Source organism: Amphiura filiformis, chromosome 4 (assembly GCF_039555335.1).
Source record: "Amphiura filiformis chromosome 4, Afil_fr2py, whole genome shotgun sequence".
NCBI lineage: Eukaryota > Metazoa > Echinodermata > Ophiuroidea > Amphilepidida > Amphiuridae > Amphiura > Amphiura filiformis.
In genome coordinates this window covers 32,324,613-32,341,660 of record NC_092631.1, presented here as the reverse complement: position 1 = coordinate 32,341,660, position 17,048 = coordinate 32,324,613, and the positions used below count along the sequence as shown (strand labels likewise).

The window sequence follows — 17,048 nt, the reverse complement described above, 5'->3', positions numbered from 1 at the left end:
TTATTAAACCAACAAGGTTTATATTAGAGTCTAGACCCCTCCATGTTTGTGTGTCATTCACATACAGCAATATAGTGGGTGTACTGTACAAAACAACCTTGTTGGGCGTAAATTGACCTTGTGGGCTACACCCACAGTGGACCCTCCTGCAAATGGCTTTTAAAGTTTTTAGCAACTATAGACGGGGTAGCTATAGTGTTAAAAAGACACCCATAGGGTTTTCATACAGTTTACCCCCACAATGTTGTTTCCTATCAGTATTTACACCCACAATGTTGTTAAAATTGTAAGCAAACACCCACAATTAATGCCCATACAAAAAAAAAACCCACAATGTAGCGCTTGTCATGTGTGTACCGGGTTATTGTATACACTGTTAATTTATTTTCACATACATAATTTTTTGGAAATTACGCAAGTTGTTTATTTCGCGATTTTGCAAGTGTAAAGTAACTTGATATAAAAACTTATTTTTGTGGGTTGTTATTTTTGCAGCTACACAAGCAATATATTTGAGAACCCCTGTAATAGGACAATAGGTACCAAATTCACTATTCAGTGTAAGCAGATGCCATTATAATATTGTTCTAATTTGAGGCCTATGCTGCTATGCCAGAGGTGCACTAATTCGGTTCACTGTGTGACAATCCAGCATGGCAAGTTATCACATTGGGTGTTGAGAGTGATATAGGTGCATAGACTACACACTGTGAATTATTAGGAGTCGTAACTATAAACCTTTTTTTTTTCCCATTACACTACTGCTGCCAATTCTGCTCAGTTTTTCTGCTCCGCCACTTCTGTCTCCTGGTAGTCTCATTTCTGAAAGAGAGAAAACATGATGTAGGCAAGTTATAGAACATAGACAGTTCATATCATTGTGGGAATCCTTTCATAGCTCACCAAGAAATTACCCCCCCAGTTGCTGAAGTTCTGTACCTGTTCTTGAACCTATCACAACTTCACAAGTGATGGAAATGGAATGTCAAAAGAAGAAGAAGAATGATTTATTTACGCGCATTTTGATACCCCATTTGTCCAATTTTGTTCAATATTGACAATACAGCAGTGTTTTGAAAGAAAAATACCCCAATTTAAAAGTTGCAGTTATTTGTATTGATTTGAAGTAAGCGCGAAGATAATGGCGGGCTTTACGTGTTTACACTGTTGTATTATAACCATTGATCGCTGTAAACTGCAACTTTTAAAATCGGGTATTTTTCTGTAAAAGCACTACTGTATTGTTAATATTGAACGACATTTGACAAATGGGGTATCAAAATGTGTGTAAATAAATCATCCTTCTCTCTATGTTGAAATATTGTGAAAACAATTATTAGTTCTGACTCTATAGGCGTATTTATAACAGCTGAGCTACTTTTTGTGCAGACTTAAGTTACATACACTTGTACCAATTTGGCACATAGGAGGTATGGAAATTGGAATTGGGCTATTCCAGTTGAAATCCATACACCCACTCAGGAAGACATGACCTTAATCTCCCACATTGGGGTGTAGATTTCAAATGACATCACCCATTCAGGTAACCCCATTTGAAATTCACACTCCCTGTATGGAAGATTAAGGTCATGTCTTCCAGAGGGTGTATGGATTTCAACTGAAATAGCCCCCAACTTTCACATCGGGCTAGCAGACAATCAAAAAGGTCCTGCCCAGAAACGCTAAACAGAATAGTGATCATAATATAATTACCTTGAGAAGTATTGAATGTGCCATAACTGGTGCATGAAGTCTATACAAACGAGGGCTGCTCAACTGATCTACAGGGGTTACTAGTTCATCATGCCACTGAAGACGAACACGACCTGCACAATGAAGAAAGACAATTGATTACTATAATTGGTTATCACTGACAACTTCTTGAAACAAGTGAGTTCACAACACTTCATGTAACATATCATGGAGGGGAAAATAATTATGTGGTAGGGACAAGGCTAGGGCTAGCAATTTTAGTAAGTGGAAATGGGTGGCATTAAGGATACGATACATGATTTACCGACAAGTGACTCATTTCGGAATGCGATCATGAATTTTGAAGAAAAAAAAAGTTTCCACAGGCTTCGTTGGGATTCGAACCAGCGATTGAACTTCCTTTGATTACTGGCGTCTAGCGCTTTACCGCTTCGTTCACGGTGGCAGTTGAGTGGAGGAGTGTAATGATAAATGATAAATCTCATAATGCCATCTTTAGCCTTTTGTTTACTAAAAAAGACGGGTTTTGTAAAGATAGATTAGCCGTTTTATGCATAAATAGCACGAGCGTTTGGGAAAGGTTTCAAACAAATAATAAAGACACTCATGTGATGATGAAATTGCGTAAGTCCGGAAATATCTGCGTCGCAATGTTTTGTTTTGGTTTTAGGAATGTGACCTTAAAATTTACGACTTCATGACATTATCATTCGAAATCAACAAAAGAAATTTTTTAGTATATGGCCTCATTCTTTCTCTAGAATGTTTTGTACATGTATGGTCCTGTGTTATATACTGGGGTACCTTTGTGTTACATGTCACAAATTGTTGAAAATCAGAGGTTATGTGGTATAAATTGCTGTAACATTTTTTCTAACAATCTGAGAACAGTAAAAGTATATATTTACTGAAAGATTATAAAACAGGGATGATAACTTTTTGAGTTTCAAGTTGATATACAGGGTTGCCCAAAATATATACAGGGTGAATAAAAAAAATAAGTGCTTGAAATCTTGTCCATGTAGTTTACCTATTTTATTTTTACTGAAATCATTTGAACAAAAATAGTGATATAGTTAAATAGTACAATGATGACGCTTTAAAAAAATATACAGTTTGTTTAGGTTTTGCCTAACGTTAAAATATACAGGGTGTGCCAAATGCATGTACAAAACGTATTTAAAATATTAAGATAACTGAGTATTAACAAATGAATCGCCAAATATTCTCCAGAATGACGTGAATGTTGCAGGTGACAGTATTAATTTAAGACTATGCCATACAAAATTATACAGGGTGTCTCATTAAATAGTCACGCAACATAATTTCTACCATTTTAAATGTACTCCATGCACAAATATGTTGTGAAAAGAAAAACACAGGTTTAAAACATTCATGAACGTTTTTTACATGCACATGAAGCAATCCCTTATTTTTTTAAAGGAATATAGTCATGTTCATACTCTCCAACATACATGTATATGGTGTAAAAACTGCTAAATGATTCATACAGAAATGGAGCAGAGAATATCTTCATGGTCTTCCTTCTGAAGTAAGAAGTTAGAGTTTTGTGCTTCAGCATATAGTTCAATGCCAGCATATAGTATATTGTATTTAGGTACATTCACATTTCTTTCCACATTGCTTGGTGTATACACGCAGCCGTGTCTGTTTGAGTTCTTAAACTCATAGTAGTAGCCACTTACAAGTTTGGTATTAGGGGGATACGTATGCCCATAATCATCTGATGATGCATTTTTTTCATCTACCCAAACACCATCTGATGTGATATGAAATAAAAGATAATCAGCAAGGTCCTCAGTGCTTGGTCGTACTGCACAGACAGAATCTTTGCACACTGAAGCCGCAATGACATCAAATGTGTCCGTTTCCTGAACAATATCAATATCTGGCTCATGAGACTCCATATTATGATCCCTAAATGTGACAGTTGCTGAAGGCAGGACATAGTCAGTGTTCTCGCATACCCCATCATCATTTATGCATGATATACAATAGCATGAGAGAGCATTTACTTTGATTTGGCCTGGAATGCCTACCGAAGACACTGAATGTAATTTACGAGTTCCTGGCACAGTTGTCACACTAAGTACATCCCTGCTTCTGTCAACCATAGATGTGTCCACATCCTTATCTAGCAGGAAAAACTGTCGTGCATGAACTGCTGAAATACTGCTTACTGGAGAGGCAGACAAGTCATTCATAGCAAAATTGTACAAGTCCAAAGCATTATGAATGATTGTATTGTTTTTGATGACAGCATTTCTGGCTGCTGTTTTCAGATAACCAGCAGCACTGTCTACCTCACCTTTACCATGTCCTGACCCACTGTAGTTGGCATGTCTAGGAACACCTAGATCAGTCTCACTAGAACTGACATCAGCAAAAGTCCGTTTACTTTTATATTGTGCGGCACATCCGTCTGTCCGCTGATGGATTTTTGTGAAGTTGCAGTCCATGGCTTTGACACGGGGCACAATAATATTCTGAATGTTATGCTGTACAAAATGAAAGTCGTGATTGAGATCGTTTGATACAACAAGCCAGTGTTCTTTGTAGTGTGTCAAGTCAATATCATCATCAGGAGGATCATTTACAGTTCGCGGGCGCCACACAACACAAGAGTGGATTGTAATTTGGGGATGAGACCAGTGAAGCGACTGAGGTTCTTCATTTAAAATACAACTGTAATTTTCTGAAAAATCCATTTCAATGGCAACGTGATCATCTGGCAGGTTCTGGATTAATGATTGCCACTGTAATCTCTGCCACCTGGCAACAAATAGGTGATAGGGGAATCCTTTCAATTCTTGTAACAAATGATTGACTAGTACCTTTGGTTGTGTCTTCTTTTGAACAATGTCCAAATGCTTTACCTGTTTGCCATCTTTTGTTGTGTGAAGCACGTATTCAAATGTATACCAGGTGACAACATCGGAACTGTTTTCATCCAATTCATGTTCACAGAATGGAAGTTTTGATAGTCCACAGTCTACACAGCTTTGCTTAAGACATTCAAGTTTGTGGAATTTTTGTGTGTTTGACTTTTCACACATTGTTGAGCGTACAAAATCATACACATTTTCATACACTGGGCACTGACATTTCTTTTTTTGTCTGTAACTCATAAGGGCTCTAAACCCCTTCCTCACCGATACACAACAATGACAACAGCATTGCTCTAAATCCCTCTGTGTGGCTGGTCTGACAAAAAAGGGCTTACAACGTCGAAATGTGGCTTCACTAACTTTCACATGGACATTCTTAGAGGTGAATTCATCATAGGCTTCTCTGTAAGTCTTGGTCATAATATGGCGTATGTGTGACAAGTAACTATTTTTGCCAATTCGTTTTTTGATCTTGTTTTTGCGGGTGTCCGTAGTCGGGTGGCTTACTTCATTTACCCAGAAGTTACTCATGCTTTCTTTCCATGCCATTGGTAAGGGCTGTCCCCGTGACTTCCTATTGACATCATAGTATGCAGCATCATCTCCCTCTATCATTTTTTCTCTAACCTTTTCCTTTTTTAGCTGCGGGTAGCAGCTCTATAAGTCACCATGTCTCTCCGTTAGTCTAAATCTGTTAGTCCGTTAGTCTGTTGGTCCGTTGGTAACAAACGCTAAAAAATGCTGTTACGTCTACATTGTTTGTCGCATGGCTATGATACTTGGTGAGGGGAGGGCCTATACCGCCCCATACTGGAAAAGAGTTTCAGTCCCAAAATTTGGGAAAATGAGGGGAAATTGAGGGAAATTGTAGAGAATGAAGGGAAATTGAACTTTTTTTTTTTGAAGAGAATTAAGGGAAATTGAATTTTTTTTTTCTTTTTTTCCGAATTTTTTCCTTTTTTTCGAAATTTTTTTTTTTTTTTGGAATTTTTTTTTTCCAAAATTTTTTTTTTGAAATTTTTTTTTTTCCAAATTTTTTTTTGAAATAGAAATTTTTTTTTTTTTTGAAATTTTTTTTTTTCCAAAATTTTTTTTTCGAATTTTTTTTTTCATTTAAAGCTCACAGAGGGGTACAGGTCAAACTTGAACCTGCTTCAAAGACACCAACACTGCAAAATTGAATTCCTTGTCCCGCAGCGACCGCTACGGATCCGACGGTACTTGTTACTTTAGGCACTATTTTCTTTATACAGAGTACCTTTGAGGCTTTCTTAACCTTACGAGTTTTGTGGACTTTTCCCCCGATCATCATTGCAGCCGCTTTACTTCTTATTCTGGTTACATTTGTACTTCTTTTGTGTTTGCTGGCTGACATTACCTCAGTAACATCACTAATTATTGCTTTATTCAATATATTGTCAGCTTGTTGCGCTTTACTTTGTATGATTCCTTTCCTTTGTAACTGCCTTCTGGTCCTGGGTGAATCAATTAATGTTTCTGTTAACCCTGCTTTCTTGCTTGGACTTCTACTGTACTTGGCAATATGCTCCCTTTGTTTAATCTTCCTGCGATGTTTGGCCACTCTGTCTTTTGTAGAGGTCGGTGTTCGGCAAGGCTCTTCTTGAGGCTGGTCTGATATGCAACTGTGATTTTTGAGTTTTGTTTTTCTAGTCCAAGACTTTCCACAACTGCTGCAACTGAACTTTTTCTGGCTGTGCACAGACAGTATATGACGATCCACACCATTTTTATTGCTGAACATAATACCACAAATATAGCATTTGTGTTCTTTTCTGCAGCAAAGTCTTGTTACCCTTGATGTTTTTTGAGAACGAGTCAGCATAGGCATAGAGGAACATTTCTTTCGATGTCTGCTTAGGTTGTCTCTTCTGGTAAATTCTTTCCCACATTTACATGTTTCCTTTTCATAATGTTCGTTGACATGTCTATTCAAGTTAGTTTTGTGAATGAAGCTTTTTCCACAGATATTACACTTGTAGCCTGCAACTTTGTGGCTCTTCAAGTGTACTTTTAAGTTGTCTTTACGAAGAACAACTATTCCACATATTTCACACACTGTGTGGTCCTGCTTTTCATGCACAGTAAGTTTATGTCGCTTCAAATGAGCTTGTCTTGAGAATGTTTTGTTACACAACAAGCATGTGATTGGTTGTTTGTCATCCAAATGAATTCTGTAATGTCTCTGAAGGTTATCTTTCCTTAAGAACTCTCTGGAACATACTGAGCATTTAAATGCCATTGTAATTAAGATTGGTCAGACCAGAGAAGACGTGCATGTAATCATGCTCAGCATTTTGCGTGAGACAACAAGCCAATGTCCAGAGTCTCAAGACACAATATTTGACTGTTTTACACTGAAAGTATACTCCAGTCCACTGTGACTCCAGTCTGTCCATCTAAACTAAAACCACTAGTTGCTAATTCATTGACAATAACCCCTCCTGACCAGACTCACAGCTGGGTAGAATCCCAATCACATGATTGTGTAAATCAAATGTTACTAATCCCCATCTCACTGGTCATTTGCCTTCTATGCCGGTGAGAGGGTTGTTTAATTGGTAAGTGTCTCAAAAGGGATTTGTGTATTAGCCATATCACAGCAGCATTCACACCTCTTTGAGGCAGAATTCTTTCTCTGTTTAGTCATTGTTTGACCATGAAGACATAATCATCTTCAAGTGGTTAAGCTTGTGTGATTCTGAATAAGTGCAAGTTTCTAGTGTAATTGGTTGTACAATAATCAATAATGTGAATAGCAAGACATGATAATTGAAATCTGTACAATTTGTCCCATCAGAGAAGATGAGAATAGACTCTTCTCTGACACAATATACATCGTGGGCCTGAAAAAGGAAAAGGACATTTTGAAAAGATTAGTGCCTTTCTGAGTGATACATTATAGGCCTGCTCATGCTATTTATTCATGTAATTCTAGATCACTAAAGTCAGCAGCTTTCCAAAAATGTATAATTGTGCTTTGCTAGGGTGAATGGCTCAAAAGATAAAATGAAATGTCTAGGCCTATGCAATGAAATCGCTCAACTTCACACTTCATTTACTGAGTCATGCATAGCAACAAACAGGATGTTCATGTGATTGGCATTTTGTTAGGGGTATTGTTATAATAAAATAAATTTAATAATATTTAACTGCAACAATTTCTCTTTGAAATGAGACCAAATAATAATATTTCTATTAAGGTTTGTTAACAAAAATTAACAAAATTCAAAATGATATAGTGAAAAAGTATGATTCTGCATAGACTTTGTACAGTCCCTCCCCCTAATCCTCCTCCCCCTAATCCTCAGCCACCCTTGGCACATTTCATTTAAAACGTCATGAAAATATAATGAAAGATGATTTTAAAACAGCACTTTACATGAGTAATAAAGAATAAATTAGCTGAAATTTAAGACCTTAATGAGCCTTGTAGGTGAAGAAATACTCCGGAGACAATGTTTGGAAATCTGTGCTGCACGTCAAAATGTAACAAAGCCACCTTTTTGGGTATCCCAATATGTGGCACAGGACCGTATGTGAAATAGCTTCAACAATGGTTCGCTGCATAATGGTAAAAACAGCCTTGACCTAAAAAAGGGCGAGAGGTACCATATTTACCGATTCAGGCTAAATTTAAAATTGATATAAAGCGTTAGTTTTTGATCGATTACAAAAATTAATTTTTGTCATATAAAGAAATTGTGTCTGGCGTGAATTACACTACAGTTTTTTATTCTTAGGGCTCTTTAACTTCTTCAAATAATTTTTAAATGATAGAGTGAATCCCCTGGCCCTCTATAATTACGCACAAAAGATCGAGTCCCCTTAAAGGCACATATAAAATTAACAGATGTGGAAATAGGAGTATTTACTGACCAGTAGGTACCAGTTGTAGTCCTACTAATTCATGGCATATTGGATGGCCTAGGGGAAAGTTAGCCCATATTAGCAAGACTATCCTTGCCTTCAAGGTGAAACAAACCTACTCCTGTTACCCTCTGGCCATGGGCTGGCCTGGTGTCAGATCTTACCCAGGGAAAGATGACATTCCAATATATGCCTTTAAGGGATATTTGGTAAGTCAAAAGGGGTCTGGGTTAAAACAATTATATGTGTACAATATTTTGGGGGCACCTTATATACCATGCATACATACAAAATGGTTTGCAAAAAACTTAACTGCAAAATGACCTGCTTGAAACTGCTATCTAGACCATTTTAGGCTCACAGAGAATGGGAAAGGACATTAATTACCCACAGGGCACATAATTGGGCTATTCCAGTTGAAATGAAATCCACACAGGGAGTGTGAATTTCAAATGAGATTACCTGAATGGGTGACTCCATTTGAAATTCACCCCCTGTGTGGAAGGTAAATGTCATGTCTTCCATAGGGGGGAGTATGGATTTCAACTGGAATAGCAACTTTAATGTATAATTTGCAAAGGGTGGGGGAGTTGATTGAGAAGCAAGCCCCAATGAAAACAGCGCATCTATGTTATCTTACCTGTTCGATGCTTGTCATGTGCTACAGGAGAATCATAGGTCTGGTCTCTAGCTGTGGCATGACTATTTTTTATTGTGTGCAGTCTGGTAACAACATCCAGTTCTTGGTCATTCTGGAACAACATTTTATTTTTAAAGAAGATAATTATTTTTATTATCTAGGCCAGTTTACACATAGTGTGGACTTTGGAGTGGGTATCAGTGCTTAAAAGATTCTTATTTTGATGAAGATGACCCCACAGTGCAATGATCTAGATGAACGTAAGTTGCAAGAACATCATAACTGGCAATGATTTCTTGCACTTTGCAACACAAGGCTCAAAAATCGCAAAGCGACATTAAAAGTGTCTATTCCATTTCACACATCAGATTTTCTGTGCAATCAGTCAAAAACCATTTCGACTACTCAGTGCCACAAGTGGGTAAGTGCAATAGCGACCCTGTGAACATTTGGCCAATTTACACATAGTATATTTTACTCATCTACACGGCAGCTACACATGGCAGTTATTGCATTTACCCACTTCAGTTACTGAGCAGTCCATTTGAATGCGACAAACAATAGATTGCTGCCCTCAGAGGTCAATAATCTGGGTTGACGACTGACTGAAAAAAATGACTTGCCACCGGAATCTAGTGATCTGACTGCGTTTACTTTTGATGACATATTTTTAGATCACCTGAGTGTGATCCTGTACTGTTCCAATGCAGACTTTGCATTTAGGCAAACATTTTTGTGTTAAATTTTTTTTTTAATTTTCTGATCTTACCAATGTTAATGCTGAAGTACCCTCTGGTCTGAAGATCACAATGTGAGAGTCCATAGGCGGTAGGCCTTCTGGAGATGTGTTGCTTCGTAGTGCTGCCACTATCTCAGTTCTCATCTGAAAACACTGCAATGGAAAAGCCAGTAAAATACTCAAATCATGCTGCATAAATACGAACTGAACTAATCAGAAAATTAAAACAAATTTTGGGATGGACATTTGAGTAGCTTCTGAGTCAGTCCAATTTGATGGTTCTGAATATCAATTACATGTAGTATTACTAAAAATTTGTACCCCATTTGCCAATAATTACAGATGATAATAATTTTGACTGCAGTGGAAGCAAGTGAACCCTGAAAACATGTAAATTCCCTCAGGAGAATGCCTATAATTTCTAAAACTAAATGGTGATCAATTTAAATCATTCCCCTACAAGCTCTCCTAAACATCTTGTGTAACTCACCTGCAATTTTCAAAAGTCAAAACCTGCTGATCATAATTATATAAATGACCAATACTTTCATATATATTATGATTACCTTTACATTGTCTTCTTTGATCTTCTGCTTCAGCATCTGCTTCTCAGCCCTGATTCTTGCCAGCTCTTGCTGCTTCTGCTCCAGTAGACTCCATTTACTCATCTGCGCTAATTGCTGATGTGGCGAGGAGGAATGCTCTTGTGTAGCAACCATCATTGGTCTTGGTGACATTGTCTGTTGCTGTCTCATCATACCATGTAATCTAGGAGAGAAGACACCACTGGACAATGTCTGCATGCCTTCAGCTTGGGATTGAACTGGAAGTGGATGGACCGCCTGGACAGGAACTGCTACCGGTGTTGATTTACCAGCGTTTCTTTTGCGCGATCTTAGAGTGATGTTTGGAGAGTCTAACATTTTTTCTTTGTTTGGGGTTTCATTGTTAGCTGAAGGCATTTTTTGGAAAGGGGAGTCAGACAGAGATATAGACATGAAGGCAGAATTTGGGGCTGGGCTGCCTCTTTCCTGGACAGAAAAAACATTTCCAACTGGATTAAAAGCAGATCCTGCAGAAGTTGAAGCTGAAGCAGATAATCCTGTCATAGTGACATTATCATTGACAGGTCTGAAGGCTCTTGGTACTGCAACAATAGGTGAAGGTTTGTGTGGTACAAGGGGTGATGAAAAGGCAGAACTGGCTTTTGATAACTGGTTAGGAGTGTGAGGGGAGTAAGCTACACTGCACATAGGATTACGCATACTTTGGGCTTGAACTGTGACTGGGAACACTTTGGGACTGGAGAACACCATTGGACTGTTGCACCTGTCGTACATGCTCATACCAAGGTTGGAATTTGGAGTACCGCACTGATGACTAGAGTTAACATCTCCAAAGCCAGCTTTAGTAGGGGTATCATGCGGCTTCAGTTGTAATCTGTTTGCTGTTTCTTGCAGAATGCCAACAACTGAGGATTCTCCTAAATCAGTACTAGGTGAGGACTTAATACCCTGTCTATCGATGTCGGTCAGGTCTTCTTGTGATGAAGATGTTTCTGATGAAGAAGAAGACTCCTGAAACTGCAAGGGAATAGGTTGGTCACTTTTTTTGGCAATCTTTTTTGGCACAGGACTATTGGTAGGTGTGTTGCCTCGACTGCGCTGTTCCATTCTCAACTCTTCTAGAAACTTTGCAGACTTCTCTTTCAAACTGCTCATGTCTTTGAAAGCTTTAGTGAAGGCTCTGACGGTAGTCGTATCATTTGATAAGACTGACACTTTCTGTGTAGTATTAGGTCTGTCTTCAAAGCATTCTGACACACTTGCAATAGGAGTGGCTTCATTATCTGATATAGTTGACAGCTGTCTTCTTGAAAGTTCACCCTCCCCAGGAACATAGTCGCTTACTGAAAGTGCCTGATGATAAACACTGACATCAGCACAATCAACAGTGACATTTGACTCTTTCTGAAAACCATCTTCTTCAACAGGAAATTCAGAAGCCGAGTAGAAGGCACTTGAAGTAAAATGTCTATTTGAATTAGAATGTGATGAAGTTTTGTTTTCAGACTGCTCTGAAGTATCAATGAACACAGAGTCAGATGTGAAATCTGCCGGATTTTCTGTCTCGGTAACATCTTCTTGCTCCGTGGAGGACTCAATTTCGTCTGATGATCTTCTTTCATCAGCACTTGCTTTGGAAGGAGTCCTCAAGTTGGCCCGAAAGTTTGGTGTGTAAGCCACAGTGCGCCGTCTCAGCTTGGTGGCTTTTCGTTTCTCGTAGTCGGTCATTGGCCCAAAGAATATTTCATTTTCATCACTGCTACCTGTTTCCATGCCCTTGTCAGCCATTGTGGAATCATCTGGATGACCAGGTGGTGCGGTATTTTGTCTGCAAATGAAATTATAACATTTATAAATAAAATTAAACAAAAATATTAAAGAAAGTTAAATAATATTGCATCGGTATAAAAAACTATAATATATGTCAGGCAAAAATCTAAACATTTTGCTTTGGACCTTGGAATATCCCTTGGGGCTACTAACACCTCTCGAGATATTCCTCGGATCCCTTTATTTACAAGTTGAAGAACAAAACTGGATTCACTTACACACAAATGTCAAGATTTTCTGCATTCACTTACACACAAATGTCAAGATTTTCAGTCACTATGCGTTTTTGCTTTCAATTGTTTTTGGGACTTGTATCTTGAGAATTATACACCCTTAGGCCTAAGATAGGAAATGTATACATTTTTGGAAAGCCCCAGGAATCCAAATATGCAGTTAAAATAAATGTAGGATACACTCTAAAGAAAATATTTTCAAAAATGTAATTAACATTTTGTGTGTGAAGTTACACATTTTCACACCCTGTATCATCACCACTTACAATTTAGTATAAATTTTATTCAAGCTCATAGTGTTGCCTGCCACAAAATTAGATTACATTTGAGGTACCGTGCCGTGCCGTGCGGGTATTCCATATCAGTAGCAAATGCAATAAATTATGAATTTACTAGTAAAATAAATTTTTTTCATGATATCACCCATATTTTCTTACGCACCCTGTATACCCACTTCATTTTTGCATAGTTGGATTCCTTGGAACATACATGTAAGCTTTCCAAAAATGTATACCGGTAGTTTTGTTGGTGTGAGATACTATTGTAGTTTTAGACATGTAACAATTTTAAAAGTGAAAAGGAGGACAAATTATCAAAATCAGTGCTTGTAACGCAAATGTGCCCCACCAGGCCACCATGACACATGACCGAATATTAAAATGCAAAAAGCGCTTGAAAATGCTTGATACGTGAGCGTAAATCACCCGCCAAAACGAGCGTACATCAAGCGCTTGTGCTACGCGAAAGTTTTAGAGTTTTAAGACCGTGGTCCAAACGTGTGGTGACTGAGCCCTCATGAGGACGTTTTTAGGCACTCATCGATATACCGGGGATACAGCCCATTCATTGACTTGTGTAGCAGAGGATGCGTTCCTAATATACAAAGCCAGTGGAGTTCTTTCAACAGGGTACTGATGGAATTGCATATCTCGGCGACAAGAAGACTAAGCGGGCACATTTATTCTGGAGCCGTTGTAATGGATCAATATCCTTGTTCAATTGCTGGTCAAAAACAAAACCTAAGCTAAGTTTCGCACAGTGGATGATTGAGGAATGATATCGATCACCAATATTGAAGTTGATATCTTGCAAGGTCCGGGATTTATGATGAGAAGATGTACAAGGTATGCCGTGAATTCAAATTTGCCATCAAACTGCATCATTTTATATATCAAATTATTAAAGCCCTTGAGTAAAGAAAGCCAAAACTGAAAACCTTTTTGTCATAGCACTTTCTGCAGCAAAGTTACATCTTGTCAAAGATTGACTTTCATCAATAAGATTCAGCTAACAGTTTTTGCATTTCGGTGGTGTTTCTAGATCTATGTGGAACTGCTATCAAAATCCCTCTAAAATTCCATACATGTGAGTGTCTCATAAAAAATCATATATATATTTGGGTCTAAGTATAGACAACAGTCAACATATTGACCTACTGTACGTACAGTCTGTTCTTTTAAATTTCTATGTAAATATGTATTGTGTTCTAGGCGAATTTGGCTGACTAGTAGTACGAGGAACCCATACTGTAGTAGCTCTGCACAACGGTATCGGATGAAGTGTATACAAAAAGCTAGTGCAACGTTGCACTAAAAAATACAAGGCTCCTGTAGCTTAAATAGTTGCATGTTTGTCATAATATTAATTACACAGCTTCTTGTAGTGCTTCTTGTCTAAACTCTTATGCTTGTAATTGTAATTAATACCCCATTATTTATCCAGAATAAATAAAATTCATTAACACATGATCCACATCGGCGCACCAAAACTGAGATGGCACTTCAGTGCAAACTTAGATAGGGTAGCACCAATACGAAAATGTCATACCGATAAATTAAATGATGTGTCTGTTTTGCCCGTTATTTAAGTTTGTGTTGCGAACTAGCCGACTAGCAAATGTGTTAAATAAGTTAATGAAAGTCAGGATCGCCAAACCGTCATTTAAAGGTCCGTAACCCGATCGACAGCATCATCCCCCCGATTTTTTTCATTGTTGATGAGGTTTTGGTATCACATAATAGACACTGGCGTGTCCAGGATCTTTTCCTGCGGGGGGCTCAGCCCCTCTTTCAGATTTATGTGGGGGCTTGATGGCTAAAATCGCCAAAAAAACGGCTGATTTTACATGATTTTTAACAAAGTCGGGGGCTTCAGCACCCAAAGCTCCCCCCCCTGGACACGCCACTGATAGATACTATTTTTCTCATTACTATCCTGAAATTTGACGCTCCAAGTCGATGTATTTCCGGAGAAATCATGAAACACAGCGGCTTTTACAGGCTACCAGTTTGTAAACAATGGTAAATACTTTGGATTTCTGGGCGGGAATTATGAGCGAAATAGCTCGAAATATCAGTCTCCTCAACAGCTACTTTGGTTTCGCGTCATACACATTCTGTGAAAAAGCGAACCACACTAACTGCTGAGGAGACGCGTCTAAACGGTGTGCCGTCTTTAATTATAAAATTTCCACGATGGAGGCAGCGGGCCGATTAGCTCAGTCGGTTAGCGCGCTTCATGTTCCTACCGAGAGGTACCGGTTCAAAATCCGCATGCGGAATGGTTTTTTTTTTCCTCTCCATTTTTAACCCAAACTTTTTTATATTCATTTGAAATGTACATATTGCAAGGGGAAATATATTTTGTTTCCTTTTTTTCTGAAACGGTACGAAAAAAACAAATATTTTTCGTTCAATACGGGCCGGGCATTGATTGTACAGCATGTCAGCATTAATTTTTTCATTTGTATTGAAATTGTTGTTGTTGCTTGCCTACCCAGAATGCAATTCACGTATACCAAGGTATTGGATTGCAAATTTGGCTATTTATTCACATTTACGCTGAAAATGCTCTCGTTTTTTTTTTTAGTTGCATAAAGGGTAGGGGGCGATATTTGATATTATTATGTAATTTTAAAGACAATCCATATCCAAAACCAATAGGGTTACCCCCCTTTAATAAAAATAAAATTAAAATAAAATCATGAAATGTAATTTATCGAAAATACGTCTGATAATGATATGTAACCTTGTAGGCCTACGCCTACGGTACTCGTTTTTCTAAGTAAAAGTTTGCTGCAAACTAACTGACACTAAATCAACCAACTACTCACTGAGTACAGGGGGGGGGTTACAGTATAAGTATTAGTTTCACTGATGCTAATGAGTGATTGAACAAAGAGCCCCCCCAAAAAAAAAAAAAAAAAATTGAGGATGTTGAAATTATAAATCAAATGTGTTTAAAGTTAAAACAGATGTTGATTGTTGAGATGACGATATTCGGACGTCGGACCCGGGGTTCGGACAAGTTCATATGTACTTCATCACATAAATGATTTTACACTTACTCATTTTCATTCTTGACTGGGCTTCCCGCCCCAGGCAAAACAAGATTGGTGATGGTGCCGAGAGGCCCGGGGCTCGAGGCGATTGAAAATCGAGTTTGTTTTCGAGTCTTCTGATCCGAATTTTCGACCATTGTGATACTACCACCAGTCTCCGATGCCATCGCTACTTCTCCCACAACACCTAGATTCATTATGGAAGAAAATAAACTAAAATTGATTTAATAACAAAGCTCAATCGACCATAAACAACTCCGGCAAGTTTAGACATGCAGGAAAGGCTTTTAAAAAAGGCTCCCAATACTGCGCATGCGCGTAACATGTACCTTCCCGTCATGCATTGCAAATTAGTTTCGGTTTAAAGCCAAAGTTCGTTTTAGTTATCAAATTTATATTACTTTGGTGAACTGTAGTTTTTGCAGATTAAATTTTAGGTCAAAGTTTATGTTTTGGTATACCATGCTGGATGTGATTATGAATTTTTTGTCAACAACTGCATGAGACGAATCAACAATGTCGCACAAAAGATCACACTTGTTTTCAAGTATTTCGTGATCCTAGCACATATCCTCTTTTTATGACATTTTCCCGGGGACATTTTTCAGTAGGCCGACATATCCACGGAAAAGCATATTCCCAAAATTTCAGTTGATTCCGATATTGCGTTTGCGAGTTAGGCCATATAAAATTAATGTTTTGGTTCTCGTCCAGAGGATTTTCATGAATTGATGAGGGAGGGAGGTGTTTTTTTTTTTTTTTTTTTTTTCAATGTAAAATTAGCATTGTCAGTAGTTTTCGGTCTTCTCCAACAGTGCTCGAGGAAACGATGAGGCTCTTTTTTTTTTTTTTCAAATGTGAGATTCTGAGGGATAAACCCCCTAGAGTACCACAAAAAGACTTGGAAGTGATGCTTGTTCTCTAATAAACTTATTTATATGTATGAAGATTTCATAAATCATTCCAAAGTCTAAAAAATTGAAAAATCTAAAAAAAAAAAAAAATCTGACAAATCCCAGAAATTGAGGAGGAGGGACGAGAACCAAAATATTAATTTTACACGGCCTTATATAGGCCTATGCATGATTTATGTATTTAGGCCTACACTGCTCCATAGACGATACCAGGCCCGTACGCGGGGGGTGCGGGGGTAGGACCAAAAAATCAGGGTTTTAACGCTTTTTTGGACA

The 17,048-nt window shown here is 38.0% G+C and overlaps 1 protein-coding gene across 1 annotated transcript; it reads right to left on the bottom strand.

The window, feature by feature from the left end:
- Nucleotides 1-816: 816 nt before the first annotated feature.
- LOC140150125 (uncharacterized) lies at nt 817-16,155 on the bottom strand. Its single transcript, XM_072172129.1, has 6 exons — nt 15,865-16,155; nt 10,456-12,283; nt 9,920-10,042; nt 9,151-9,262; nt 1,714-1,826; nt 817-822 (listed from the first exon to the last, which is right to left on the bottom strand). The coding sequence occupies exons 1-6, from the start codon at nt 16,053-16,055 to the stop codon at nt 817-819; spliced, it is 2,373 nt and encodes a 790-aa protein (XP_072028230.1). The 5' UTR covers nt 16,056-16,155.
- Between the last annotated feature and the right edge of the window lie 893 nt (nt 16,156-17,048).

What these genes read in the sequence shown, in the direction of transcription:
- LOC140150125 (XM_072172129.1), bottom strand. Translation starts at nt 16,055, where the DNA reads ATGAATCTAGGTGTTGTGGGAGAAGTAGCGATGGCATCGGAGACTGGT. An exon ending in CCAGTCAAGAATGAAAATGA is followed by an intron (nt 12,284 to 15,864) that starts GTAAGTGTAAAA and finishes TTTCATTTGCAG; the next exon opens with ACAAAATACCGCACCACCTG. An exon ending in GTACTTCAGCATTAACATTG is followed by an intron (nt 9,263 to 9,919) that starts GTAAGATCAGAA and finishes ATGTTGTTCCAG; the next exon opens with AATGACCAAGAACTGGATGT.